Source organism: Lupinus angustifolius, chromosome LG07 (assembly GCF_001865875.1).
Source record: "Lupinus angustifolius cultivar Tanjil chromosome LG07, LupAngTanjil_v1.0, whole genome shotgun sequence".
Lineage (NCBI taxonomy): Eukaryota > Viridiplantae > Streptophyta > Magnoliopsida > Fabales > Fabaceae > Lupinus > Lupinus angustifolius.
In genome coordinates this window covers 3,163,833-3,191,630 of record NC_032015.1, presented here as the reverse complement: position 1 = coordinate 3,191,630, position 27,798 = coordinate 3,163,833, and the positions used below count along the sequence as shown (strand labels likewise).

The window sequence follows — 27,798 nt, the reverse complement described above, 5'->3', positions numbered from 1 at the left end:
CTATAAAAGCAGTATATCTTGCTGCACTCCAGGTGCATCAGATGCTCGAACTTCCGCACATTCAGTTTATTCAAATCCAATTGACTGATTACTGGCACAAACAAACTACAAAAAAATTAAACCATCAAAGGTAACCCCTTTATAATATGTGCATGGTATTACAAAAATTACTTTTTTTTTCCTTCACGACATCATATTATATTGATTGTTGTGCTGAGAAAGGGCTTGATATGAACAGAAAAAGTAATATTATTATTAGAGTAGATCCAACACTTGAACCCGTTACTTTTGGTGCTGCTTGTATCAGTCATTTCCAACCCATCAAACTCTTGCCAGTTACTCGTTTAAGTAATCTCCTTTCTGTTCATGTTAAAACTACTTTCCCTATTTGCCTTTCAACCTTAGAATCCGTTATTCCAACATCATTTGCATGATTAAGAGGACAAGGGGAACTTATCAAGTCCACGACCACCAAATTATGAAAGTTTTTATATTTATATTACTAACCGGATAGTTTTTTATATAATCTCAGAAGTCATGTTTCATCAACACCAAGAGGGACTAAAATAAAAAATCATAAGATAATGAGAGTTGTGGCATGGAAAACGCAACAAGGAAATCATAGTGTCCTTTTCCCACTCTCTAATTCCACCAAGATTGTTTACCCACAATCACAATCCACCAAGAATGAACATTCTTGAATGATTGAGAATAACATTCCATTATAGGCACAACCCACAACCGAAGAAATTGGGTCATAAAATTTTTAGGGCTTTTGATCAGAGTGTGTTAGCTCTATCAAATAAGATTGAAAGCTTTTTATATTAATATTACTAACTGAATAGCTTTTTATGCAATCACAGAAGTCATGTTTCACCAACACCGAAAGGGACTAAAAATAAATAACCATGAGAAGATACTGAGAGAGTTGTGGCATGAAAAACACAAGGAAATCATATTCCCTTTCTCTCTATTCCACCAAGATCGTTTACCAACACTCTCAATGCAACAAGAATGGACATTCTTGAATAATTGAGAATGATATTCCATTATAGGCAACCCACAACTGAATTTTAGAAAGAAAGAGAAATACGTAGCAGTGAGAAATGATCAATTCTATATCTATTCACGTTTCAAACATTGTGGGGGGGAAACAAGAATCAGAGAAATTTTGTACAGCGTAACCGATGAACCAAAAGTGACACAGCCGGAGAAATTGCCTCGAGATTCTAGGGTTTTGAATTGCTTAACCTCTCTCTCTCTCTACTCTCACAGTGTCTTACTCTTACTCTCTTTCTTATTGTAATCATCGAAACCGTGAGTCACACTACAACACACGCAGTTACAACAACATATATATAGTAAAGTGAGCGTGGATATGACGCAACATTTGATGTAAAGATTACGCCTAACATGGGCCCCGGCCCAATACACCTTATATGATTTTATTCTAAATATTTTTTTATATTCACCATCTAAATAATATTAAATGAGAATTTTAAATAATGTGTATGAGTTGTTATAGAGAAATTACATTACATAAATGGGCTGCTTTTGAGATTAATGGAGTGTCAATTTTATCAATCTATGCATAAAAATCATCCTTAAGAAGATTAAGATCTGTCATGAAGAAACATAGATTCCTAAATGCAGAAAATCAAAGAAGGCAGAAAACGAAAGAGTATAATACCTTGAAATGTCACATATGGATGCAGAAAAATGTTGTAGCCCCGTTGATAATAAATGGTACTGATCAAAACCATAAAATAAAAAAGATGAAGAACGCGAAATAAGAAATAATTAAAATGGAATGTTAATACGACGAAGAATAAGAGGAGAGAAGTCTTCTAACTTTGCAACTTTGCGTTTTCTAACTTTCTTTTCCTCTTCTCTTTTCTAATCTCTTGTTTTTATTTCATTTGTTTGATTATTATTTTAGGACATCTGTTATTCTATAAAATGTGTCAATTCATGTGTATTAATTAACAAATGTATTTAAATTAAAATTTTAATAATTAAATTATTTTTTTGATTAATGACAAATAACAATACATATAATAGTACATTATGTTCGGACAACATATGTCTATCCTAAAAAGTTTAAAAGGGGTTACAAATACAACGACACTTTTTTTTATGTAAGCAAAGCACATATTTCTCTATTCCCTCTCTTTTCCTAAACTAAGCAAGTACACTACACACCTCTCAGAAGCAACAAATGAAAAAAGTTGCGAGGCATGTGAGAGAAAAAATACATAGTAAGAGGTGGATATTGGCTGAAATATTATAGTTTTAGTGTACCTTTTAGATTATTTATTATTTTGGTGTAGTTTTTGGAAACTCGTTGATAGGAATGCCAATTTTATTTAAAAAGGTAAATAATTTAAAATATGCACTAAGACTGTGATATTTCAGTCAATGTGCACTTCCTCTTAAGTAAACTTGTAGGGAGGCACTCTGATTATAATACAAGTATTTCCATCCCTCGATTTCACTTCACTTTTGAAGCATTAACAATTTTTCTATTCACTTTTGAAGCATTAACAATTTTTCTATTTACTTTTCAAATTCATGATACTACCTATCAACACTCTAGTATTTTCTTACCAATAAACAATCAAATATCTAATATTATGTTTTAATAATTGAATCATCTAACCTAGTGATAATTCCACTTTTATTAAGAGTTGGATTTAGGGATGGTAAAGAGTACCTAAATTTGCACTTGTCCCTCAATAATATCTGGGTCATATTGGAGTCCATGTTTTTGGGCTCACAGGTAGTTGAGTTTAAAAATTTCGATATCACAACTGAATAAGTTAAATCTAGGTAACGAGGTACCAGACCCACAGTTCCTTCCTAAATCTGTCTATATATGAGAAAAATGTATGCAATGACAATTTATGAGTTTTATGTAGCATCACTGTATCATATGTCACTGTTAACTATTTAAAAAAAAAAAGATACAAATAAATAGTGGAAGATATACTCATTGTTTACAAATTTTTACAATGTCTGTATATAAATATTATAATATATATTATATATGTGGTAATATCATGTAATCTTCGCTGGAATGTTATATTATTATTGCTGTATTTTTATTTAATTAATTGTAATATTGCTAATCCATGAATGTAGACGTTATTTTATTAAAATATAATTTTATATTATTAATTCATATATATTATCTAATATTTTGTTTATGAAATAATTCTTAATAAATAAAATTTTCTTCTTAATGTTGAAATAATAACTCCATTTTTTATATTTAGTTGAGTATAAACAGTCATGAATAATAATCAATTTAAATTATGTTTTATAATATATATTTTTTCTCCTTTTCAATTGCTTAAATAACTTACATGATCATGGGAAAACAATATACTATTGCACTAGTTGTTAATATTTATTTTTAATATTTTCTATATTCATAGGTTGTAATCCAACTGGTCTACCCAACAGTACTATTTATACATTTTTCTTTAATGAAAAGGGAGACATGCCAACAAATTAGTTTTTTATAAATAAGAATGTTAACGGTCATTTTAAAATTTAAGAAACGGTTAAACTAAGTGTGATGGTAACCGACATGTTTTGTTATAAATATATGAATTAGGGGGCAACTAAAGAAGAGTCATTAGTAGTAAGTGGGAAAATCAGTGATGTACCCGCCATTCTTATCATACTGCTCTCTCTCCCTCGCTTCTTCTATTCCATCTTCTTCGATTAACTTCGCTCAGATTCACTACCTACGCTTCTTCTATTTCTTCTTCTCCGACATGTTTCAAAGAACTACCTCCTCCTTTGACGTCCTATTCTCCGCCGCACGAGCCGCCGCAAAGAATACCTCCCCACTCCAAGAAACGATAATCCCCGATTCCTTTCCTCTGCCAAAGGACTCCGTGAAACCTGAACCGCCGAACAAGTATTCTCAACGTGTCTTCTGATTCTTCACAGCAGAAGATCGCTGAATTGACGAAATTAGTTCCACTGCTGAAAAAAGAAACCCTCCGAGTTTAAACCAAGCTCCTTTCTTTAGCTTTTGTTATGATTTCAAAGAAACCGGAAGAATCTTGATTACGGATATGCTGTGCATTCTTTTGATGACTTTGATTTATCTTTCTGCCAATAGGTACGTGCATATTTTTGGTGATGAGAAATGAAGGTTGGAGATGGGAAATGCCGAATAGGCAACACTTCCATTATCAAGGCGATCGCTGATGCATGTGGAAGGATTGAAGTTCAGATTAAGAAGCACTATAAGGTGGTTGTGGTTCTTTCTTGATGTTCTTGCTACAAAACAACAAGCAAACTTTAATTGTATTCTTGCCATAATGCTCTATCATATTCTTGCGCTCACATATATTTTTAAATTGTTTCCAAGATTTAGAATTTTGATCAAGAAAATGTCGTTTGTTGTCTTTTATTTGGTAGGAAAAAGGTGATTTGGGCATTGTTGCCCAAAGCAAGCCGTTCATAGTCTATGATGTGGAAACCTGATGCATTGGCTTTTGGTATTGCTAATGTTATTCTTAGTACTTCTCACCCCCCTGCTCAAGCATCTATTTGTTGTTTTAGTCTTTTAGATTTAGGGATTAATAAGTGTTTAGATTGTAATTTGTTTTATCTTCTTATATTTATCATTGATTCTCCTTGGTGCGTTCTGCTCTTTTTATATTGTGATCTATAGGCAACAAAAGCTCAAGGGGTTAGTATTGTTTGTGCAATGGGACTCTGTTTCAGCTCCAAAACTAAAGCTGGGACCCCATATGGCATTGGTATTTAAATAATTTTTCTCCACTTTATTCTTTTCCATGGCCCTTTAAGCAATCGCTGATGTTGAATTCGGTTTAGAAATTTAAGATTGATGTGATATTATGTGGATTGATGATATGCTATGTCACTTTCGCTTTGCCACGAACTGCACTTCACAAGGCCAAGCTGATTTAAGCTTAGGTTCCTTGCTCTTCTAGTTCTTTAATGGAAGCTATAATCTACCACGTTCCGTGCTCTTCTAGTTCTTTAATGGAAGTTATAATCTACCACGTTGCTACTAAATTATCACGTTTTAATATAATTTGTTTTACTGGTGATTTACATGCAATCTAAGCTGTATCATTGTATGCGACTTACCACATAATTTTAGGCTTTCAAGTGATAACACATATCATGCACATTATCTATAACCAGAAAATATTGGAGATTGGCATGGTGTAGGTGTTTCCCTGCATCCTCTACGTGATTGTGTATACTGATCTCCATATTATAATACTTGCATGTATATTGTGTGGATCACTCTATCTAGAGTTGCATAGTTTGGCCCTTTAATTGGGCTAGTTATAATCTCTTAAAGGATTGAATTTGATTCATTTGTAAAATGAGTACTTCTTTTCACGTTTGTTGCCTTAGTTTTGGGTTCTTTGGAACTAATTTAATCAAAATTTAGAGGGATGAGATTTGTTAACTTCTTTCACTAATGTCCTGAATTATTATATGACTCAACATTGCACCATCAAGTAAAGCTGGTGGGTTGGCTTACACCAATAATCTGATACCTGCAGTACCTCCTGGACTCCTTGGGTTGCTTCTGTTGTTCCAGGTATTAGGAGAAGATAGTATAATTGAATGAGGTGCAAGGTAGCACCATGGTCCATTTAGTATTTTTCAGAGTCAAAATAAATATTTGTCTACTGACTTTTTACTCTGTTTGCTCCAAGGGGTATTATGTTTTATGTTCCAATTTCTAGAAGCTAATTTTCCCCTTACTATTGTCTTTTATTTTTGCAGACAACTAGAGTGGGGTTCTTCTTTGATGATGAGTCTTTAGCTTGTTCTCTTCTTACCTTCCAATAACTTTGTGGTTTATGTATGCTATGCTATTATAGAAAGGAGGGGACTCTTGGAACTTGGTCTGCATGATTTAATTTCCTAGAAAGGACTAAACATTTTTTTTAGTGTTTTGCAGCATAAGTCATGAATGATTGATAGTTTGTATATGCCTTCTATTATATCAAATCATCATCCAATTTCAGTTACAAATCATAATCTATAACTTCATCTCATATTATTTGTGCTTGCTTGTCTTCTAGTAAATGTATATATCTACCCTTCATAATAATTTGTGTAAGCAGTTTGGTAGCAGCAACAGCTAAGATGCATATAAGAAATAGTTCAGCAAGTAAAATTTATTCAAGTTACAAAAGTTAAGCCTCAACATTTTGCTCATTGTTTCTTTCTGATTTGTTTTGACAAGCAGAACGGGAAGCAGCTTTATGACGCTATGGTAGAAAGATATGTCCCTTAAAAAACTAGTGGTACAAGAGAATCTTAAGAATTGAGCTGTGATTAGAGGCTCAGGGTATTAACCCCAATCCTGAATTACAACCATTCTATTTTTCCAACGAGGGTATACACACTCAGTGGGACCGGATTACAGGATTCCAATTATGCTACTTGGTGCTTGCTCATTCTCTCTTTATCTGTATAATTGTATGTGACTTACCTTGCAGGCATACCATACACATAGAGTGCGTTAGAGAGATGGAACATCATCATAGGAAAGAATTAAGAATTGAAATGTTACAGTTCTGGTATACTTTTATGGACTCCCATTATGCTTCACAACTATTTCGCCATCCACATCGCACTTCCCGTCATGATCATTTTATTATTATCCTTCGTGGCCTTCCAGGTTTCATTTCTCTTCCTGTTTGCTCTGATTTTTACATGCTCCAAATTAGTCTAATGCAATTTGTTGTTGATACACGCTCTACATATACTCACTCTAATAAATAAGCACCTTGTTTTCTGTTTTATTGGATTATTAACATCACTTCCTGACTATTTTGTATGTGGTGTCAAATCATTATTTCCTTGTGTTAAGACCTTTGTTCCTTGTTTGTGTTCTTTTCAGGTAGTGGTATTCTCAACCTGTCTTCTAGTTCATTACAACAGAAGATCGCTGAATTGAAGAAATTAGTTCCACTGCTGAAAAAGAAACCCTCCGAGTTCAATCCAAGTTCCTTTCTAAATGGCTTATTCTTGTGAGGTTGGTGTAATATAATGATAATGTGTGTTTTGGGTTTTCAAACCTTTGAGGTTGCATCAACATATTATAGGTTGGGAGTGGGGGCCTGCTGCTGTAATCAGTTTTTGTGCAAAGTATTTGAGCTTTCTGGTATTGATATCAACCTTTTTCCTTACCCATTAGATTTTTATAAAATTTCTGATTTCGTTTTGCGTGAGGCTTCAAAGATTATTCAAAAAGTCTATTATGTTCTTCGAGACTATAACAAAATAGTATCTACACTACCTACACAGAGTAATGGCCTGATGGGAGCTTCCAAAGACATTTAATTTTACTCCTGGACTCCTGGTGTTCCAGTTGGGCCAATGCTGGTTGTATCTGAAGTTCTAAATAAACTTTAGGATGTGGAGTTTACCTGTGAATATAAATATGATGGAGAGCGTGCTCATGTGATATCTCATGGTCAATTTCCATCAGAAATGTACTGCTTATGACACTTATTATATGGTATAATATTAGCTTTCTTGAGACAGATACGTTACATGGAAAATGGCTTGGTTGAGGTTTACAGTAGAAATGCAGAATGGAACACTGGGAAGCTTCTTGATGTTGCTGCAGTTTGAACGTAAATAAAACTAAAATGAGGTATTATATTTTAGGTTTGGTATCATCTTTTTTGCAGGCAAGGTTGCGTATAATGATTTTCATGGTATCATCTTATTGAGTTACTGATACTTTTTCAACTTTTAGCTCAAAGCACTATGAACTGAGATAGTGGCATGATATTTTGTCGCACTTTATGGTGCCTTTGTCCTTGCTTGCTATGACAACAATAATGAAGAATTTCGAAGTATATGTAAAATAGGTGAGCGTTTACATGTTATGTAACTACCGATTTCTTTTGTTTATTAAACTTAATTTCTCATAATATTCATGTTATGGTTGGTAGGAACAAGATTCTCTGATGAAATGCTTGAACAATAATCTGCTAGTCTTCATTGTAAAGTAATTCCCAAGCCAAAGGTCCATGCCTATCTTGTTTCTCCTTGGACCTGGTTTAAATCTTGCTTGATATTTTATGGATTAACTTACTTGATTTCAGGGATACTATAGATATGCAGAGACAACCAATCCTGGTGTCTGGTTTGAAACCAGTGAGGTAAGAAAAATCTTGGGTAAGATTGCGTACGATGATGTTAACTGTATCATCTTATTGAGTTACTGATACGTTTTCAACTTTTAGCTCAAAGCAGTCTGAACTGAGATAGTGGCATGATCTTTTATAGGAGTCTTATGGTGCCTTTGTCCTTTTTTGCCATGACAACAATAATGAAGATTTCAAAGTATATGTAAAATAGGTGATCGTTTACATGTTATGTAATTACCAATTTCTTTTGTTTATTAATCTTACTTTCTCATAATATTCATGTGATGGTTGGTAGGAACAGGATTCTCTGGAGAAATGCTTGAACAATAATCTGCTAGTCTTCATTCTAAAGTGATTCTCAAGCTAAAGGTCCATGCCTCTCTTGTTTTTCTTTGGACCTGGTTTGAATCTTGCTTGATATTTTATGGATTAATTTACTTGATTGAAATTCTAATCTTTATTAGTCCCATTTTGTTTGTGTTTGGTGCATGCATTACAGGAGGAGGTGCAAGATAAGAGCACCATGTTGTGACGAGGTATTTGATTGTAGGCATTGCCATAATGAAGCTAAGGTATTATAATCTCATTGTTGTGATTTTCCTCTATGCTTGTTTTGATTGAAAATGTTTCTTACCCAAAATCAAATGTTTTCTTAACAGAACTCTGTGGAGATTAATCATCTGAATTGCCATGATTTCCCAAGACATGAATTGAAAACGGTTTGCATTTGCTTAACACTTTTTACTTCTTAGTTCTTCAGTTAATTTGAATTGGGCATTATTTCTTTTGGTAACTATTGTATTATAACCCTTGAGTAATTCATATATGCTCTGCATCATACTAATAATCTTGAAAATTTTTACCAATAAATAGTACTTCAGTTATTAAGTCATAACACATTTGCTTCACTCTTTAATCCTAATAATTAGCTCATTTTTCTCTAATAGCAAGAGAATTGTCAATTTTATATATAATAAAGGTGTAATTTCATTAGAGATCTCTGCACTTCTCTTACATTAGAGAACAAAATATTTACTAATTATGTACTAGTTCTTACCATATTTTTGCCACTATGTTATACCACATTTCAGGTTGTTCATTCTCTGACTTCATCCATTTTGGTTGATTTTCAGGTCATCTGCTCCTTGTGTGACACAGAACAAGATGTACACTTTTAAAACATTATGAAACGTACTTATAAATTGATATTGTATGTGCCTGTAGCTATCAATCTGTTGATTATTCCTCAATTGTATAGATTTCAGAGGAACAATACCACTGTGACGAATGTGGCATATGCAGGTAAAGTTTTTCAACCAGTTCTGCAAATCTTTGTATTTAGTATTCCATTATTCTTAAAAGAATTTGATCAATCATCTCCTCTATATAATTGCTTTTATAGAACCTGAGGCAGGGATAACTTCTTTCATTGTAAGTGATGTGGTAAGTTCAATGTTTCATTTCTGCCCCCTCCTTTTCTTTCATACTATTTTCTCGATTAACTGATTTTTGTAAGTTTACCACTGTTTTTGGATGTTGCTATTCCAAGAAAATAGAAGAGGGGCATCCTTGTGTGGAAAGTGCAATCACAATTGCCCCATTTGCTTTGGAGGTAAAAGAAACCGCTAGTACTACTAGTCTAAGCATTTTAGAATATAACAGTCTAACTCCTAGTGAGATGATTTCATTGTTTCCCTCATTTCCAGTACCTATTTGAAACTGTAAGAGATATTACTGTCTTACCTTGCAGGCATACCATACATAATTACATATAGAGTGTGTTAGAGAGATGGAACAACATCATAGATAATAATTAAGGATTGAAATGCTATAGTTCTGGTATACCTTTATTGATTCCCATTATGAAATGCACATCATATGTCGCCATGAATCCAGTGTTGTGCACCTTCAGCATATATATACTATAAATTCATTCTTTAAACATTCAGGTACTCATGTCCTGTTTGCTCAAAATCCAGGTGTGACTTGACAAACTTGTGGAATGGGTGATATGGTTAGATGAGCATTTTGTTAAGGAGTGATGTCCATTCTAAACCTTCCCTTTCATCTGAGGTGGAAACAATCTGTTTGATGATAATGGAATAAGACTGAAATCTTACTCAAGAAAGTAGTGAAGTTTCTAACTCTTGTCTATAGAGTTTTTTTTGTCTTCTGCAATGTTATGCTTCCAAAGGAGGCATAGTTCCAAATTGTTGTCATGAAAATATATTTACCAGTAAGAAGTACTTCAATTATCAAGTCATAATGCATTTGCTTCACTCCTTAATCCTTATAATTAGCTCATTTTTCTCTAATAGCAAGATAATTGTCAATTTTATATATAATGGGGTTGTAATTTCATTAGAGCTCATCACGTCTGTTACATTAGAGAACAAAATATTTAATAATTATGTACTAGTTCTTAGCATATTTTTGTCACTATGTTGTACCACATTTGAGGTTGTTCACTCTCTGACTTCACCTTATTTGGTTGATAAAGGTCATCTGCTCCTTATGTGATATAGAACAAGATGTACGTTCTTAAAACATTATGAAACATAAATATAAATTGATATTGCATATGCCCGCGACTATTGATCTGTTGATTGTTCCTCCTGCTCTCAAGTTCAACAATACTGCACCAGCTGTGGAGTATGCATGGGCAAGTATTATTGTGGTACATGCAAATTCTTCGATGATGATGTAGGTTCCTTAGTGTAATATAATTTGAATCATATAACGCATACCAGTTTCCTTCATTTCCTTTAGTGTGAGTTTCACTTATGCATATTGTATTAAAAGATTGTTCACTCTTATAGATTTCAAAGGAACAATACCACTGTGACGAATGTGGCATCTTCAGGTAGAATTGCATTTCCTTAACGTGGAGTAATAATTTGCTAATACCTTGATACACACATGGGAACATTTATTATTCAGTAAAATTGCATATGTTTACTGTAGCAATTAATCTTATTTCATGCAGGTGTCGGAGGTGAAAGTTGCTGACCTGACAATTAGCCTTATTTATCATGTTGCAATAGACGTATTAGATTCGAATAAGGTATTAGAAACAATGAATTGGTGATGGAAGTGCTACAATTTTCATTTCACATTGGAATCTGTCTGTTACCATTGTTTAATTGATAATGGTTGATTCTATCTTCTTTTTTGTTGTGGTGCTTTTATTTGCGATGAAGGGCATTTTCACTTCGATTTCCGCATTTACTTTGTGTGCAACCTGAAAAAACTTTGAAGAGGCCTCATCGTCTAAGCAGGTAAGTAAATATTCAATATTTGATTAATTACAAACATAGAAGATGCAAATAGTAACATGGGAATGTTAAACTTAATTCTTGGGTCATGTTTGACTCACTTTCAGGTTGCTGACATGTATATAATGCTCAGAAACATAATAAAGTGAACAACCGAGATGAAGATGATTGAGGATAAATCCTTGATTCATTTATGCTATTAAACATAAAATTTCAGCATTGTTTGTTGATAATCCCATTTGAGTTGATGTGTAGATGCAAATTCTTTTCCTTATGCATAGGTCAAGGAGCATAACTGCTTATTCAATAAACACAACAAGAAATTTGGTTTGTAATGAAAAGTAAGCTCATGGAGGGTCCAATCAGTATGCATTTGTTCTTAAAACCCAAAGTTGTATTTCAACCATTTATTTGGGACATGTACCAAGTGCTGCTTGTAATCTTGTATAAATAAACGCTTTCTTCTAACATGGTACCGCAGTAAAGGCTGCTCGTGTTGGCAAATAATACTCCTGAATAGTTGCACTTGCTCATAGCATCTCAATTTTAGAGCTAACTTGTCAAATGATTACATGGTACGTGTCTTGAGCCATATCTTTCAGTTTTCAATTTGTAAAATAATGCATTGGGCCTTTTTCTAAGGCTCCGTTTCTCATAATCAGAGAGGAAGGCGTTATAAGCTAATCAGTGGCTTATAAGCTATTTTAGGAGTTTATAAGTCAGTCATGCTTGTTGGCAATTCGAGATGTCTCTTTGCCAAACATCAACTGATAGTTTATTTTTAGTCAATAAATTGGTTGAGTAGCTCATAAACTCTTAGATACATTATCAAACACATTAACGGTAGAAGTCGCCTTTAGAAATCTCCCAAGTCTAATGAATTCCCAAGGAAATGAATATTATTTCCACCATGTGAAACTTGAAAAAGAAGAAGTGTTTGGATTCAATGATTGCCGTGAAGTAGACACTTAGGTAGAGATCTGCCAAATGTTTTGAACAAAGGGGTATAGGAATAAGCCCACCTCAACTGTTTTCACTCTGAACCCTTTGCAAAACTTGAAATAGCCTTGTTTACTTTTAATTTATTATTCTGTTCCTTAATCATGAGCTTGAGTTGAGTCTTAAAACAATTTCGGCATATTAGTTTGTGTTCACTGTTTCAGGATTGTGACATAACGTGTTTTGTAGGACTTGTTGTTGTCGTCCCCGGCAAGGATGCATAGCTAGCTGGATGATAGCAACAAGTCTTTTCTTTTTTCTTTCAACTGGATACCAATTGGTTTCATATATCTTGCGCTAACCTTGCAAGAGAGGTTGACATGAAATATCTGTGGTCAAAATGCCAGAAATATTTTGGAGGTTTTTCTTAATACAAACAATATGAATCATGTACTATCATTTTTGTTGCATTAGTGGGGTCGCAAAGGAGGATAGATACTAGCTAATAAATTGGTATGGTAGTAGCGCCAAATAGCTTGTGAGAGCCAAATAAGAATAAAAGATTATTCAAGTTTACTATAGATGTAATTATTTTGTGAAAAAAATGTAATAAATTATAAAATAATATCTGAGACTCAAATAAGAATGAAAAGTCTATTGGTGCGGTGATTGTTCTAACATGCTAATATAGATATAATAGTACGTGGGGTGCATACTATTTTTTAGCAAGGCCTTGTATCTTTCCTTTTACCTTTCTAAACAGGAGACTCCGAAACCAAGGAAGATCTTGTTTCATATCCTCTTTTTTATCAGATTCTTCTCAAGTCAGCTCCTCACTTGTTTCTGCTATGGGAGAACTTGGAATTAACAATTTTGGGCATGTAACTATGTATCTCTTCATGTTTAAACCTTTTCTCTTTCTTCTATGATCCATTGTATGTGGTTGGGTTTATTTCTTTGTTTTTATATAATGATGAAATTTCTAATCTTTATTAGTCCTGTTTTGTTTGTATTAGGTGCATGCATTACAGGAGGAGGTGCAAGATTGGAGCACCATGTTGTGATGAAGTTCTTGATTGTAGGCATTGCCATGATGAAGCTAAAATATTATAATCTCATTGTTTGATTTTCCTCTATACTTCTTTTGATTGAGAATGTTTCACACCTCAAATCAAATGGTTTCTTAACAGAACTCTGTTGAGATTAATCATCTGGATCGCCATGATATCCCAAGACATGAAGTTAAAAAGGTTTGCATTTGCTTTTATTTCTTTTGCCAACTATTGTATTATAACCTCTAAGTAATTCATATATGCACTGCATCATAGTAATAATCTTGAAAATATATTTACCAATAAAAATTACTTCAGTTGTTAGGTCATAACGCATTTGCTTCACTCCTTATTCCTTATAATTAGCTCATTTTTCTCTAATAGAAAGAGAATTGTCAATTTTATATATAATAAGGCTATAATTTTATTAGAGCTCTCTTCACTTTTCTTATATTAGAGAACAAAATATTTATTAATTATGTACTAGTTCTCGTCATAATTTTGTCACTATGTTTTACCATATTTGAGGTTGTTCACTCTCTGAATTCACCCAATTTGGTTGATTTTCAGGTCATCTGCTCCTTATATGATACAAAACAAGATGTGCGTTCTTAAAACATTATGAAATGTAATTATAAATTGATATTGTATATGCCCGCATCTATGGATTTGTTGATTATTCCACTTTCTCTCAGGTTCAACAGTACTGCACCAGCTGTGGAGTAGGCATGCGCAAATATTATTGTGGTACATGCAAATTCTTCAATGATGATGTAGGTTCTGTAGTTTTTGAATCAGATAATGCATACTAGTTTCCTTCATTTCCTTTAGTGTGAGTTTCACTTGTGCATATTGTATTAAAAGATTGTTCACTCTTATAGATTTCAAAGGAACAATACCACTGTGACGAATGTGGCATTTGCAGGTAGAGTTTTTCAACCAATTCTGCAAATCTTTGTATTTAGTATTCCATTATGCTTAAAAGAATTTGATCAACCATCTCAATTGTGACGAATGTAATGACATTCTTGTATTAAATTTTTTGATAGGTTGCCTCAACTCCAATGCCTGAAATGTACAAAGATAAAATGGTATGTAATAGCCCCGACTACAAACCTTTTGACTTATATATTAATGTAATAACTTTAATTTGTTAAACATTTCTAACTATGACCTGGTATGAAATCAGGTTTGGATACTATGCATTGACTGTGGAGCAAACTCTCACATACAGTTTCAAGTCGTTGCACATAAGTGCTAGTGTTGCACAACTCTTGCAACACAAGACAGATACTGGGAAACCTTGGTAACTCATGCTCATCTTAGAGTGAGTGATACGGTTAGATGAGCATTGTGTTAGGGAGAGGTGTCTATTCTAAACCATGCCCTTCATCTGAGGTTTGAGCATAATATCTCCCTAGTTTCTCAATTCTCGATTTGTTTGATGATATTGGAATAGGGCTGAAATCTTGCTCAAGAAAGTAGTGAAGTTTCTAACCCATGTCTATGGAGTTTTCGTTTGTTTTCTGCAATGTTATTCTTCCAAAGAAGGCATATTATTGGTGATGATAAATGAAGGGTTGGAGATGGGAATTGCAATGCTTTCATTATCAAGGTGCATGCTGAGGCATATGGAAGGACTGAAGTTCAGATTAAGAAGCAGTATAAGGTGGTTGTGATTCTTTCTTGATGTTCTTGCAATAAAACAAAAACAATCAAACTTTAATATCAGCAGGTGAGGTCGGCTATATGGAATGAACAATACCATAGATCCATAATACTCAATCATATTCTTGCGCTTACATATATTTTCAAATTGTTTCCAAGAGTTAGAATTTTTGATCAAGAGAATATTGTTTGTTGTCTTTTATTTGGTAGGAAAAGGTGATCTTGGCATTTTTGCCAAAGCAAGCCGTTCATTACAGTCTTTGATGCAGAAACCTGATGCATTGACTATTACGAAGGTTTTCAAAACCTTCCACAGTATTGCCAATGTTATTCTTATTAGTACTTCTCACCCCCTGCTCAAGCATTTAGTTTGTTGTTTTAGTCTTTTAAATTTAGGGATTAGTTAGTGTTTAGACTCAACATGAGATTTTGGTCTATTACATGTAATTTATTTTACTGGTGATTTGCATGCAATCTAAGCTGATCTGCTGATGTGTAGGGGTAGAATTCGAAATTATTAAATTACATTACAACTTTGAGAATTGTTAGAGACAAAATGTAAAAGGGTGACCCTCTTTTGTGATGAATAGTTTCATTATATTCTCTAATGATGGTAGTAAAGTAACATGTACCAAAAAAATTAGAATTAACATGCATGAATTTTGAGATGGTGTTATATTGAAGACTCAACTCTGTTATTGATGCTCTATTCAAATATTATCCATAAAACAACAATCCTTTTTCAGCTCATTTTGTTAATACTCGAATGTGGTTTGAACTTCATGTGAGTTTAACATGCTACATGTTTGGGAGGGAGTCTCATTTGTTATTGTTTTACATATACATTTTACTAATTTACTAAAAGTTGTATTGTTTTTCTGTTTTGGCCTTTAAATTGGTTGCTCTCTGTTTGACGAGTTTGCTGGAGGTTAATCTCTATAGTCTCTACCCTGTAAGAGAATGAGAAAGGAATTTATTGGGCTTGGGAACAATTGATGTTGAGAGCTGAACGTTGCTATTAATTTTCCCGTATTTCTAAACATGTAGGTGAATCTGGAAAATACAGTCTTAGAGAAGAAAACGAATCATATAAAAGCAATTCTTGTTTGTATAACTGACTACGAACCTCAATATCTATTATGTTTGCTACAGGTTGCTATTTTAGGCCAAGCTGCAGTATACACAGAAGAACATTCTACAGTGCCTCCTGCAATATGGTACAGAGAGTTTATTTGTTTAAATGACTTATTCTTGTGAGGTTGGTGTAATGATAATGCGTGTTTTGGGTTTTAAACCTTTGGGGTTGAATCAAAATTATAGGTTGAGAGTGGGGCCTGCTGCTGCAATGGGTTTTTTGTGCAATGTATTTGTGCTTTCTGGTGAAGATATCAACATTTTTCCTTCCCCATTAGATTTTTATAAAATTTCTGATTCCATTTTGCGTTAGGCTTTAAAGATTATTCAGGAAGTCTATTCTTTTCTTCGGGACTTTGACAAAAGTAGTATCTGCACTACCCACGCATGGTGTGTATGAAAGCTTCCAAAGACATTTCATTTTACTCCTGGAGTTTTACCTGTGAATATAAACATGATGGACAGCGTGCCCAGGTGATATCCCATGGTCAAAATTTCCATTAGAAATGTATTGCTTATGACACTTATTATGTGTATAACATCAACTTTCTTGAGACAGATACGTTACATGGAAAATGGCAGTTGAGGTTTACATTAGAAATGCAAAGCGGGACACTGGGAAACAAGTGAGTGTTTATATGTTAACTCATTGATTATTGTTTCAAAGTATATGTAAAATAGGTGAGTGTTTATATGTTAACTCATTGACGATTTCTTTTGTGTATTAAAGTTACTTTCTCATATATTTATGTTATGATGGGTAGGAACTGGATTCTCTGTCTTTCTTGTTTCTTCTAACATGGTACTGCAATTAAGGCTGCTTGTGTTGGCATACTATAGATATGAAACCAATCTTGATGTCTATGTCTGATATAAAACCATTAAGGTAATAAAAATCTCGGTTTTTCTTGATAATTTTATTAATTTTGTTTTCCGATTTTGTCTGCTAATGTACTACCATTAACGAGTTGTCTTATACTTAGACTCTACTGGTATTACTCTCCAATTTTTTTTTTTATATTTTCCTATTACTTAAATGATATCTGGAAGCATTTTCAAAGTGTTGGTGATACTATCATGGTCAAGGTAGTCAAAATCGAGATTCTACTTAGGATTGAGAGGGGGTCAAAGATCGTAAATGTAGGATCGTAACACGACTCGGAAGATCCTACTTAATAAATTCATATATATAATGTAGTAGACATAAATCCACATCCAAATGTTGTTTGCTAGAAATATAATTCCAAACCCAATCTCAAAGTATACATTTGATAAAAAGGTAATTCCAAATCTATAAAAACATAAGTCTTAATGCAACTCAATCCAATTTAACAAATCATTCACATCAAATTGTCGATAATCATATTCCAAAGGGGCTTCATCCTCATTTTCTTCAACGTCGTCTATATCTTCCTCAATATTTTTTCCAAGGACTCCGAACATCAAATTATCACCATCACCTTTTGGACCATCCAAATGCTCCTTATCATCATTATTGCGTTCCACAATCTACTCATCATCAGATGGAATGTCATCAATAGTCAATAAACTGAAAATATAAACAAATAACAAGTGATAAAAAAACATATATAAATATATATAAGATAAATAATATATATATATATATATATAACATACACATAAATAATATGTATTACCTAAACTAATAACATACATAAATGATACTTTAACACTTACCAGAAGAAAGAAGAGAAGAAAAACAGAAGAGAGAGAGAGAACGAAAGGGAGAACGGAGAGAAAGAAAGAAAGAGAAAGGAATAGAAAGAAGAAAAGAGAAAAGAAGAAGATGAAGGTTATCTTCACTTTGTAAAACGAAGAAGGAGAAGAAGAACTTATGGACAATGGAGGTATAGATGACTGTGCAACGTGTAAGTCTGATTTTAGTATTTTTAACTTTACTTCCACACTTCTACCCCTTCAAAGCCTGAAATGGGCCATTCAATTAGGAAATTAGGGTTTTTTTCAAACCGGGTTAAAAAATGGGTCGAGAAACGGGTTGTGGTCCAAACCGTTGAACCTCCGCACCTAGGAACGGTGGAAGCGCTGATTCCACGATCCTACCCGACGTTTTCATGATTTCACCTCCTCTCGAACATGTATCTGGGATCGAACACTGTTGTGCCGCCGGAACACGTAAAAATGTGCGATCTCATGTGCCGGCACACGATTTTAACTACCATCATCATAGTTGATCAAGTGGTTAGATTGGGAGGTATATTGTCTACTGATTTTCTTTATTATAAATAAAGTACTGTTTTCTTGTTTTACATTGCATTTTGGTTTAAATTGAACTTTTTAGAGGTGCATTATTAATTAAAATTTGGAGGATAGTTCCTAGGGGAGTGTGGAAAGCTTATGATACAATGTGATCCAATTATAAACAAAAAAACATCAACATTTTTGGTCTGATATAAGCAAAACTTAGCTACCTTCATGTACTATAATATCACATTTAATTGAACAAAATTCTCATATGTCACATGTTGCATATTAATTTGTATATTTTTTATTAAATCAAAACAATTAATTAACTTTTTAATTTCTTTAACCTGTGTGAAAATAGTGAATTTTCTTATAAAAGGAAAGTAATTAAAATCAGAGGAAAGTTCTAGAGTAGACATGATTTTTTGCTAATACCTTGATATACATTTCTGAACATTTATTATCTAGTAAAATTGCATTAAGTTCATGTGGGAGGTGAAAGTTGCAGACCTGACCTGTTTCATTGCATTAATTAGGAATAAAAAATAATTTATAATGTCTATTTTCAAAATATATAAAGTTTAAGAAGTTTGTGTCAAATTTCTCACTATTTAAATTATATAAAAAGTATGAAAAATTACAAATTAAATTTATTTAAAAACAAAAAGTGGATCCCATGTATGAGTGCTCTAATGATGAAAGGACAAATCTTACATGATCCAACTCGATTAATGTTCACTCCTGACAAAAACTATTGTCATTTGACACCTCCACAACTCACCATGCGTTAAATATGGAACTGCTATCACCACCATTGCATAAATATGACAACAAATAAAAACAACCATCATCACCACCTAAACCAATCCAAAATTCACACAATCACATACCATTATTTTCCAGACAACATTTAGAAAACAAGTTCATTCATGTTATTATTCTTTGTACCCATCATAGATGAAGACCAGTTCAAACTTCAAAGCACTTACTTTCAATGAAGAATTCAGCATAGTTGAAAATTGGAAGATAAAATTACACACTATCTGCTCTCCCTTCCCTCATAATTTTGACAAAGGGAATCATAACATACTATTAGGACTTGCACGTGAGGAGAGTCCAACCCAAAAACTAATCTATTAGATAGGAAAGTCTCATAGCTAAGTACCATATTGAGTTTCTTATTCTACTCAATTTAGTACTCCTAACACATTCCTTACCTGCAAGAGAAAATTTTACTGCAAACTACAGCTATAAATTGAGATCTGAATGAACAGAGTGCAATTGACACCATCCACTTCAAATTACATTCAGGCATGTGGACATGAAGTACTTGAAATAGCAAACAAATAGTTGTACACGAAACAGAACAATGATCTTGACAAGTCAGCAAAAGAAATAGATATACAAACAACTACCAAAAAAACTAAATAACTTACTCTGTTTCACAGTAAGGTCGATATGAATTACATATTTCACTAACTTTGTTTTTGTTTTGGGGTGAGACAGGTTATCAGACATGATTTTGGATAACACATATATTTTCAATAACAACTAAGTCATACTACCCTGTCATGTAAATTGTGAGATTAGATAAGGAGTAAGGACATTAATCTAAAAGATGGATGAACCGTATCAATTAAAAGTTGAAAATTTTCATCTCTACAACATGCACCTTCAGCCTATGAAAGTAGATAGTAAAAATATTTATAATTTTCTATATAATTATAATTTTTATTACTTTCATATTATATAATTTAATTTACTTTGTTAGCTAAAGAATGAAAAATCTAAATTAATGTTTAAAGAAGGAGTAAGCATAGGTCGAGTCAGCATTGTCTTTTACCGATCCTAAATGTTGGTATGATCATTTTTTTAAATCCAGCCCTAGAACCAAAGTTAACCCCACCACAAATATCAATTGAGACAACCTTTGAAAAATAATGCATACCTGTTTTGTATAAATTCTTCTTTATATTTTACTTGTCATTATAGATGTGTAATTTGACATATGAAATCATATATATATATATATATATATATATATATATTGTTAAGATGCATATATGAGGGGGGAAATAGGGAATCAATAATTTTTTGATCAAAAAGATATTATTACTCTATACACAATTAAATAGAGACACATACAAATATGATAAATCTGTGACCACGAGACAAGTTGGGTCAGACCATACTAAGCGTAACGACCGCAGAAGGTACTGCCGAAGAATTCATCTCCAAGTCAACAGCATGTCGGGCAGGTCAAAGGTGATCCTCAAATCCGGGGAGAATCGATAGGAACCTAAGCGAGGCCGAAAAATTGATATTACGCAATTCTTAGTGTCCATCTTTCTTTATCCACCAACATCCCCAACCCAGCCCTGAATAACATTTGGTCTAATTTTTGAACTTGAACCTAGACCTGGTAAAATATGACAAGACCTGACTCTATTTGGGCACAATTATGATCGGGTCAAAGCGGATAAACATTAGGGCCTATCATGCTCACCCCTGCCTTAAACATCCTAAGTTAGATAGAATTAGTCCCTAAAATTGGTCTTAAAGATGACTAGTTTAATTGGCAATTGTAATATTCAGAAAATACTATATATTCACGTATGTTGACCTCATCAAATATGGTAGTTGAATTAAGATCTAATGACTTAAATCTTATATTTTTAATCAACATTTGAACCATCTAAACGACAGTTGACCTATCTAATTTTCACGTGATCCAAATTGGGAGAGAGAGGGGGTTGGGGCATGAAAGCCACTAAAATATTGGAATTAAGTGGTGGGTGCACAGATATAGAGACTTTACACTAGAGAAAATGGGATAAGAGAATAGCCAAGCCAGCAATAAAGCTTTAGATCTAAGTTTCCATTATTATTTTTACATGACTTGCTGAAAATAAATCAGAATTAATCATAAACTATGTGATTATTATTTATTTAAGAGGTTAGTCATATTTAGCAGGAATGTCAGAATAAGGTTTTGTGCTGTGGTGCCATATGCCATAATATTAATATTATGCTATGCTCAAACAAACTATATAACTATTTTTCTTCTCCTCTTGCTCATTTTGTGTTGTGTACTCTCTCTGACTCGTAGCCCCTTCACACATTTTATATGTTACTCTTCTGTCTTTACATGCCTTGTTGCTTCTCGTTCACTTGAGTTTTGTCTTTGTTGTATGCATTCCTGCAGAGAACCCCATTACTTAACCACTGTTTGACTAACACCCCATTAACAGGACCCGTGTCTTCTTTCTCTTTGTCTTCTTCTTCATTTCAGAATATCATCTTTGTGTCCTTTGTTATGCTCTACCTCCTCCTAGTTTAATCTTTTCTTGTGTTTCCCTTCCATAAGTTAATTAAGGACTCTTGGTTACTGTTGTGTTTTGGTTTTCTTTACTTGTTTTTGAAGTTATGGAGCCTTACTGCAATCTTGAAGTGGATGTAAATGGTGAAGAGACCTTCTTTGTGGACAAGGTAACACTCCCTTTCTCTTCTTTCTTGCTTTTTTCAGAACTTTTTACATACTTCATTAGACAAGGATTTACTTTTTCCCTTTTATGTTTTGCTTTCTATGCCTTTACTGTAAACTCTTAATCTATATTTTTGCCTTGAGTTTTGTTTATAGGATTCATACTATGCCAATAATCAAATATAGTAGTCACATGGTTAGTTTGTCTTATCAGTCTTTTGGTTTATGGTTTCATTTCATGCTGAATGTTGCTACTCATGAATTTAGAAATGATTATGGTCCAATGATTTGAACTTTCTAATTTGTTATTTTCCTATGCTTACCCTCAGTAACTTAATGATTGTAGCTTTCCACCCATCATTAATTTGCACCTACATAGCAGTGATGTGGGACAGCTTCTGTTTTTCCATGCTAGCCATACTTTCATCACCATAATCACAAACCACAAGCACAAGATACTTTTTTTCCTCTTTTGTTTTTATTATATTATATATTTTTATGCTGCTTGTCACACATTAAATGCTCCTATTATGGTGGTCTTCTGGGGCTTTATTGTTTTTTATCTTCATTTTGTTTGTTTCATTCATATTTTTAGAGAGGGGCCAAAGGTTGCTTTCAAGTCATTTAATTTTTTATATACCCTTCCATGCTACATGATTTGAGGATGGAGATCCTTCATGCTTACTCTCATGTCCAATTTATTGCTTATAACGACCTCTACGTACCAATCATTTTTTTTTTGGTTTAGGAGCTTTAACTAGGTGGAGAATTTTCCAATTTTTTATCCTGTTCCTTTTCTTGTCAAGCGATTCCATGTTTTTTTTGGTGTAATTATATTATAGTATTTAACCTGTTGTCACTGACAGCTTTTTCCACAATCAGACAATTGGCCTTTTATCCAGCATTAATTTCTGTTGGAGTTTCTCTCAAGTCTACCTGTTCCTGGAGAATTGTACATTTACTTAACATTGTTTTTTGAATATGAGTTTTTGCAGACAATTATTGCTCAGTACTCAGGAAAGTTTGATAAATTATTTGGAAAATCAAGTGGAGCCAGGGGGAAACTGAAAGTAATATTCAATGATTTTCCAGGAGGTGCAGAAGGTTTTGAGCTTATGTTAAGATTCTGTTATAACAATGGAACAACTGATATAACTCCCTCCAATTTGTTACTCACAAGGTGTGCTGCTGAATTCATGGAAATGAAGGAATCTGTGGCTGGTGTTTCTAACTTATTTGAACAAACAGAAAAAACACTTCAAGAGATTAACTTTTGGACATGGTCAGGCCTTTTGATTGCATTGAAGCAGTGTCAGAATGTATCATCAGTTACAGATTCTTCTGTGGTTCTAGAGAAATGTTTGGATACCTTAGTCGGGAGGCTAGTTTTGGCAAGTGAAGCAAGTCCTTGCCCTTCAAGTTGTTCTACAGATAGTTCTGGAATTCGGTTTTCGTGTGACTCTAAAAGCAGTGAAAGTATAAAGACAAATTCTTCTCGTACAACTTGGTGGTTTGAGGATCTCCTATTTTTGAGTCCCTTGTTGGTTGAAATGTTGGTAAAGTCGATGCTTTCGCGTAAGTTAGACCATGTTGTCATAAGCAAGTTTTTGCTGTACTATCAGAAGGCAAAGTTTTCCACTGCTACTACTGATGAAAAGTGCAAGATCATAGAAATGGTCCTAGATATGCATTATAATCTGGATCATGGTTCTATTTCTTGCAAGAATTTATTTGGGATTCTTCGGGTTACTTTGAGTTTGAACATAAGCAAATGTAGCAGGAACAAGTTGGAGAATATGATTGGTTCTCATTTGGATCAAGCAACTTTGGACAATTTGCTTGTTCCATCTCCCTATGGAATACGCTATTTATATGATGTGAACCTTGTGCTGAGAATTTTGAAAGCATTCCTGCATGGAGGAACTGGTCTAGTCACTCCCATTCGGATGAGGAAAGTTGCTGGCTTAATAGATTTGTATATAGCAGAAATAGCACCCGATCCTTGCTTAAAAACTTCCAAGTTCTTGGCTCTTGCCACAGCACTTCCAGATTCTGCTAGAGATTCTTATGATGAGCTCTACCATGCAGTAGACATGTATCTAGAGGTACAATAATTCTTTCGAAGTTTCTTTTTAAATACTGAAGTCTTTAACTTAGGTCATATGTATTGAAAAGACCAATAGATGTAAATAGTTTTCGTGTTGACATGGTTTATGATAAGCCATCATGATGTCGTCTGAGTCATGTAGCTAACTCCAAGTAGTAGGAAAATGCTTGGTGAATGTGCTTGTTGTTTACTTCGGCCATATGTCTAACCACTTGATTAAGAAAGATTTAAATCTTTATATTTATGTGAACAACTGAACATAGTCTCAAGTCTCAAAATTTAGCTTAAACTTATCTACAATTGGAATTTGCCACTGAGTTCATGGCCTAATTAATCCAAGTGTAATTGAACTGACTAAATAATGTTATAGGTACATTCTCAATTGTCACAAGAAGATAGGGTGAAGATGTGCTGTGGTTTAAATTATGAGAAGCTTTCCCCTCAAGCTTATCTACACCTTTCTCAGAACACAAAATTTCCTCCAAAATCTGCAGTTCAGGCTCTCATCTCTCGGCCGGCTAAGCTCAACAACTTACTCCGTCCTACACCTAGTACTACACCATACAACAATTCGCCTTGCAGTTCAGGAAAGGAAGATAAAACCAGTGAACAGGATGTGTTGTATGATGAAAACTTTGATGTTTCAGCTGATAATGAGAAACTAAGAACACATTTGCAAGGAATGCAGTGCAGGGTCATGGAACTAGAGAAAATCTGTAAGAAAATGCAATCTCAGATGGAAAAAATCACAAAATCAAAAGTATCAGGCCAGAGTAATGCAAGATCCTTGCCCAAACTCTGTTCATGAGAGTTTTCTTTTTCCACTGTAATTTTCATTTTTGTAGAGCAAAGGAAATAATTTTGTGTGTTATGGTTTTGCACTGGATAAGAACAAAGATTTTGTTTGTACAGTCATCAAATAATGGAAAAGATTGAAGAGTTTCAGATTGAAAATTTTAATTGAAACACAATTCTGAATAAAAGTCTACCTGGTATCTACATTATACACATTATAACATGTCTAGAGAACATTGACATTAATTGTATGCACTTGTCCATGAAGGATGCTCAAAACTAAGCTACAATTCTCATATTCGATTTCCAAACTAATATCCCTCTTGGTTGACCCGGCACTTATAAGTTTAAAATATGACCTGTCAGATAATTTCACATCTAGTTTCAGAATAAAATTATGGTTTGTTAACTTACCACTAGATGAAGTCAGCGTAGTAGATGACAAAGTATAAACACAGAAATAAAAGAGGATCACAGTTGCTGTAATCACCAGCAGCCACCACTATCTGAAAATGCATGTGTACTAGATGACTTTTATAACAATCCTATGTTAAGTATTATAATAGTTGAATACATTGTAATAGTAGCGTTTTAAAGATAAGATATGTTCTTGTATAATAAACTACTATTCTAGCTAGGATGAATGAGGTCCCATAACAAATTAGTTACAAATAATGACATTGATAATGCAGCAGAGAGGTGGAGTTGGCCACCCTTGTTTCTTCCTGCTCCATTTTCATTATTGCCTTTATTATGTGCAAGTGTGCAAGTGTGTAAGTGTAACAAAATGACCCTCAACAACAAACTCAAATTAAGTACATTAGCTGCATCACAAGCTAAATCCACTAAATGCATTGCTAACATGTAAACATCAAAAATCTTCCTTAGCATAATTATTTGTATTTCATTTTTTTTATAGGCAAATATTAATATATTAGTATTTATAGTATGCGAGACTTGAACTCTCAAACTCTGCATCATGGTATAAATTTGGTGTCATGTGGAACAATGTCTTAAATAATAGATAATATAAGGTCCCTTGCTCTAAAGAATATTCATAAAGCAAGTGCATGGCAGGGTCAAAGACATCACATGTATTTGTGGGGCTAAGCATGAAGCAACTGGAATCTCATTTAATGCACAGGACCAGTGGTGAATGTTTTTTCCCTTCCTTTAGTGTTATAGTTAATTTTGCATAAAGGAGGGACTAAAGCTGGTATCCTCTGCACTGCATGGGTCATAGAGGAGCACAAGTAAACAAACCATCCTAATTAGAGGGACATTATGTTGATATGGGGTGTTAAAGTATGTAAGGGACATAGCATTGCCTTTTTCTTCTGCATTCAATTCTCTACATATGGTGTAATATCCATCTCTATAGTATTGGCTCACATGAATCATGATGGGCATATAAAGGGTGAAATTATTAAGAAAACATATGGAGGAAATACTAACTTCATCCCTAGGAAAAATTTGTATCCCTCAGTTCGCAATGAAAAATCTTAACTTGATTCTTTAAAACTTAAATATTGGTTAAAATAATTCTTTTTGGAACAAAATATAAAGATATATTAGTTTCTATTAAGGACTATTTTGACCATCATTTAAGAATCTAAATAATAATAAAAAATTATTTTTTATTTCTTGAAACTCAATTGGGAGACAATTATTTTTTCAGAAGAATAACCTTTCTTTCTTATGGTTCTTTGCTTGTGTTTTGAAGGGGGGTGCAATATAATAATATCTGAAGTTATCAACCTCAAAACAAAATATTATTGTTTATGCTTGTTATAGTAATGAGTAAACTCGTGTGTTAGGTAAACTCCACGATTGCACCTCTTGATACAATTCACTTGCTTTCAAAATATTACTAGATGTCATGTTCAACTGATTTAATGAAGTTATTCCTCTTCTGGTTAACAATGCAAAATGTAAAATGCACACAAAACATCCTTACAAACTGTCATGACATTTTTGCCTCCAATTTAATTTATAATAAATTTGAACTGATATTCTAGCTAGCAACCCATTCCTACACTGTAAGATGTTAATTAACTATGTCATTTTGTGGTCACGCATGCCCCCTTGGCCTTATTATAAGTTTAAAATGGTTGCTATAGATTACGTAGCATCCAGGTTTATTTCTCTCTGAACGTTGCCGTAACGAATAAGACATGCATTGATTAAGAAAACCCAGTTCATTATGTATCACATAAATTTTATTTATTGAGCATTACGTGTTATGGCCTCATAGGAACATAAAGCATAAGACTCAATATTATGGCAAAACCAAGAAACCTCATTTGTGTTCTGTTTTCCCTTAGACGCTACTCTTCTCCCACTTTCGAGGTAGGTCTACACAATTTTTCACCCAACTGTAACAGTTTTGTAAAATAAAAATAAAAATTTCATAGTTAATTATTAGTTTTAAGTTTTTACTATGCCAATGGATTGAAAATGGTAAAGCCTTATTGTGTTGTTGACATAACATCCCAATTCTTAAAAAAAAAATCAAAATGCACCAAATGTTATCTATCTAATCTGGGAGTAAAGTTTCTTTTAACATAAGGAGATACATTATCTCCTTAAATCCACTAAAATCATGACAAAAAATAATTAAATAAAACAAAATAATATACATGTCATATTTTTACTGGTTGAAGAAGACAAGTTATCTCTTTATATGAGGAGATATTTTATTCTCATATATTATCTTTCGAAATGGCACATGTGAACAACATCATTCTCTCACCGTTTTAATCCAATTCAAGCCCAATGAAAGAGCCCAATAAATAATGCGTCATAATCATTCCTTCAACCTGGCCCAATAACAACCCACATAACCACAAAACACTGAACGGTTCCATATCACAAACTTCATAATTCATCTAATCTTTGGCAGTGCACTTCTATTACGATTTGCTTCTATGGTTAAATCCAAAAC

At 33.4% G+C, this 27,798-nt stretch overlaps 1 protein-coding gene and 4 long non-coding RNA genes across 6 annotated transcripts; all 5 read left to right on the top strand.

The window, feature by feature from the left end:
* Positions 3,657-6,772, top strand: LOC109351800. The gene is made up of 3 exons (XR_002108289.1): positions 3,657-5,602; positions 5,791-6,361; positions 6,513-6,772. It is a non-coding gene; the product is annotated as an uncharacterized LOC109351800 (long non-coding RNA).
* Positions 6,922-14,818, top strand: LOC109351795. Its single transcript, XR_002108282.1, has 13 exons — positions 6,922-7,675; positions 7,781-7,895; positions 7,980-8,053; positions 8,133-8,189; positions 8,274-8,388; positions 8,479-8,546; positions 8,677-8,749; positions 13,582-13,641; positions 14,014-14,046; positions 14,139-14,216; positions 14,325-14,368; positions 14,493-14,534; positions 14,633-14,818. It is a non-coding gene; the product is annotated as an uncharacterized LOC109351795 (long non-coding RNA).
* LOC109351797 lies at positions 10,806-12,093 on the top strand. Its single transcript, XR_002108286.1, has 5 exons — positions 10,806-10,880; positions 10,997-11,040; positions 11,164-11,241; positions 11,378-11,455; positions 11,560-12,093. It is a non-coding gene; the product is annotated as an uncharacterized LOC109351797 (long non-coding RNA).
* LOC109351799 lies at positions 14,834-16,923 on the top strand. The gene is made up of 4 exons (XR_002108288.1): positions 14,834-16,154; positions 16,264-16,328; positions 16,559-16,719; positions 16,805-16,923. It is a non-coding gene; the product is annotated as an uncharacterized LOC109351799 (long non-coding RNA).
* On the top strand, positions 21,525-25,019 carry LOC109351791 (BTB/POZ domain-containing protein At3g22104-like). Of its 2 annotated transcripts, none has more exons than XM_019593416.1 (3): positions 21,525-21,957; positions 22,948-24,057; positions 24,430-25,019. In XM_019593416.1, exons 1-3 carry the CDS (start codon positions 21,895-21,897, stop codon positions 24,865-24,867), a joined length of 1,611 nt encoding a protein of 536 aa, XP_019448961.1. In that variant the 5' UTR covers positions 21,525-21,894; the 3' UTR covers positions 24,868-25,019. The 2 variants fall into 2 exon arrangements, with proteins under 2 accessions (XP_019448961.1, XP_019448962.1); XM_019593417.1 differs by lacking the exon at positions 21,525-21,957 and adding an exon at positions 22,523-22,713.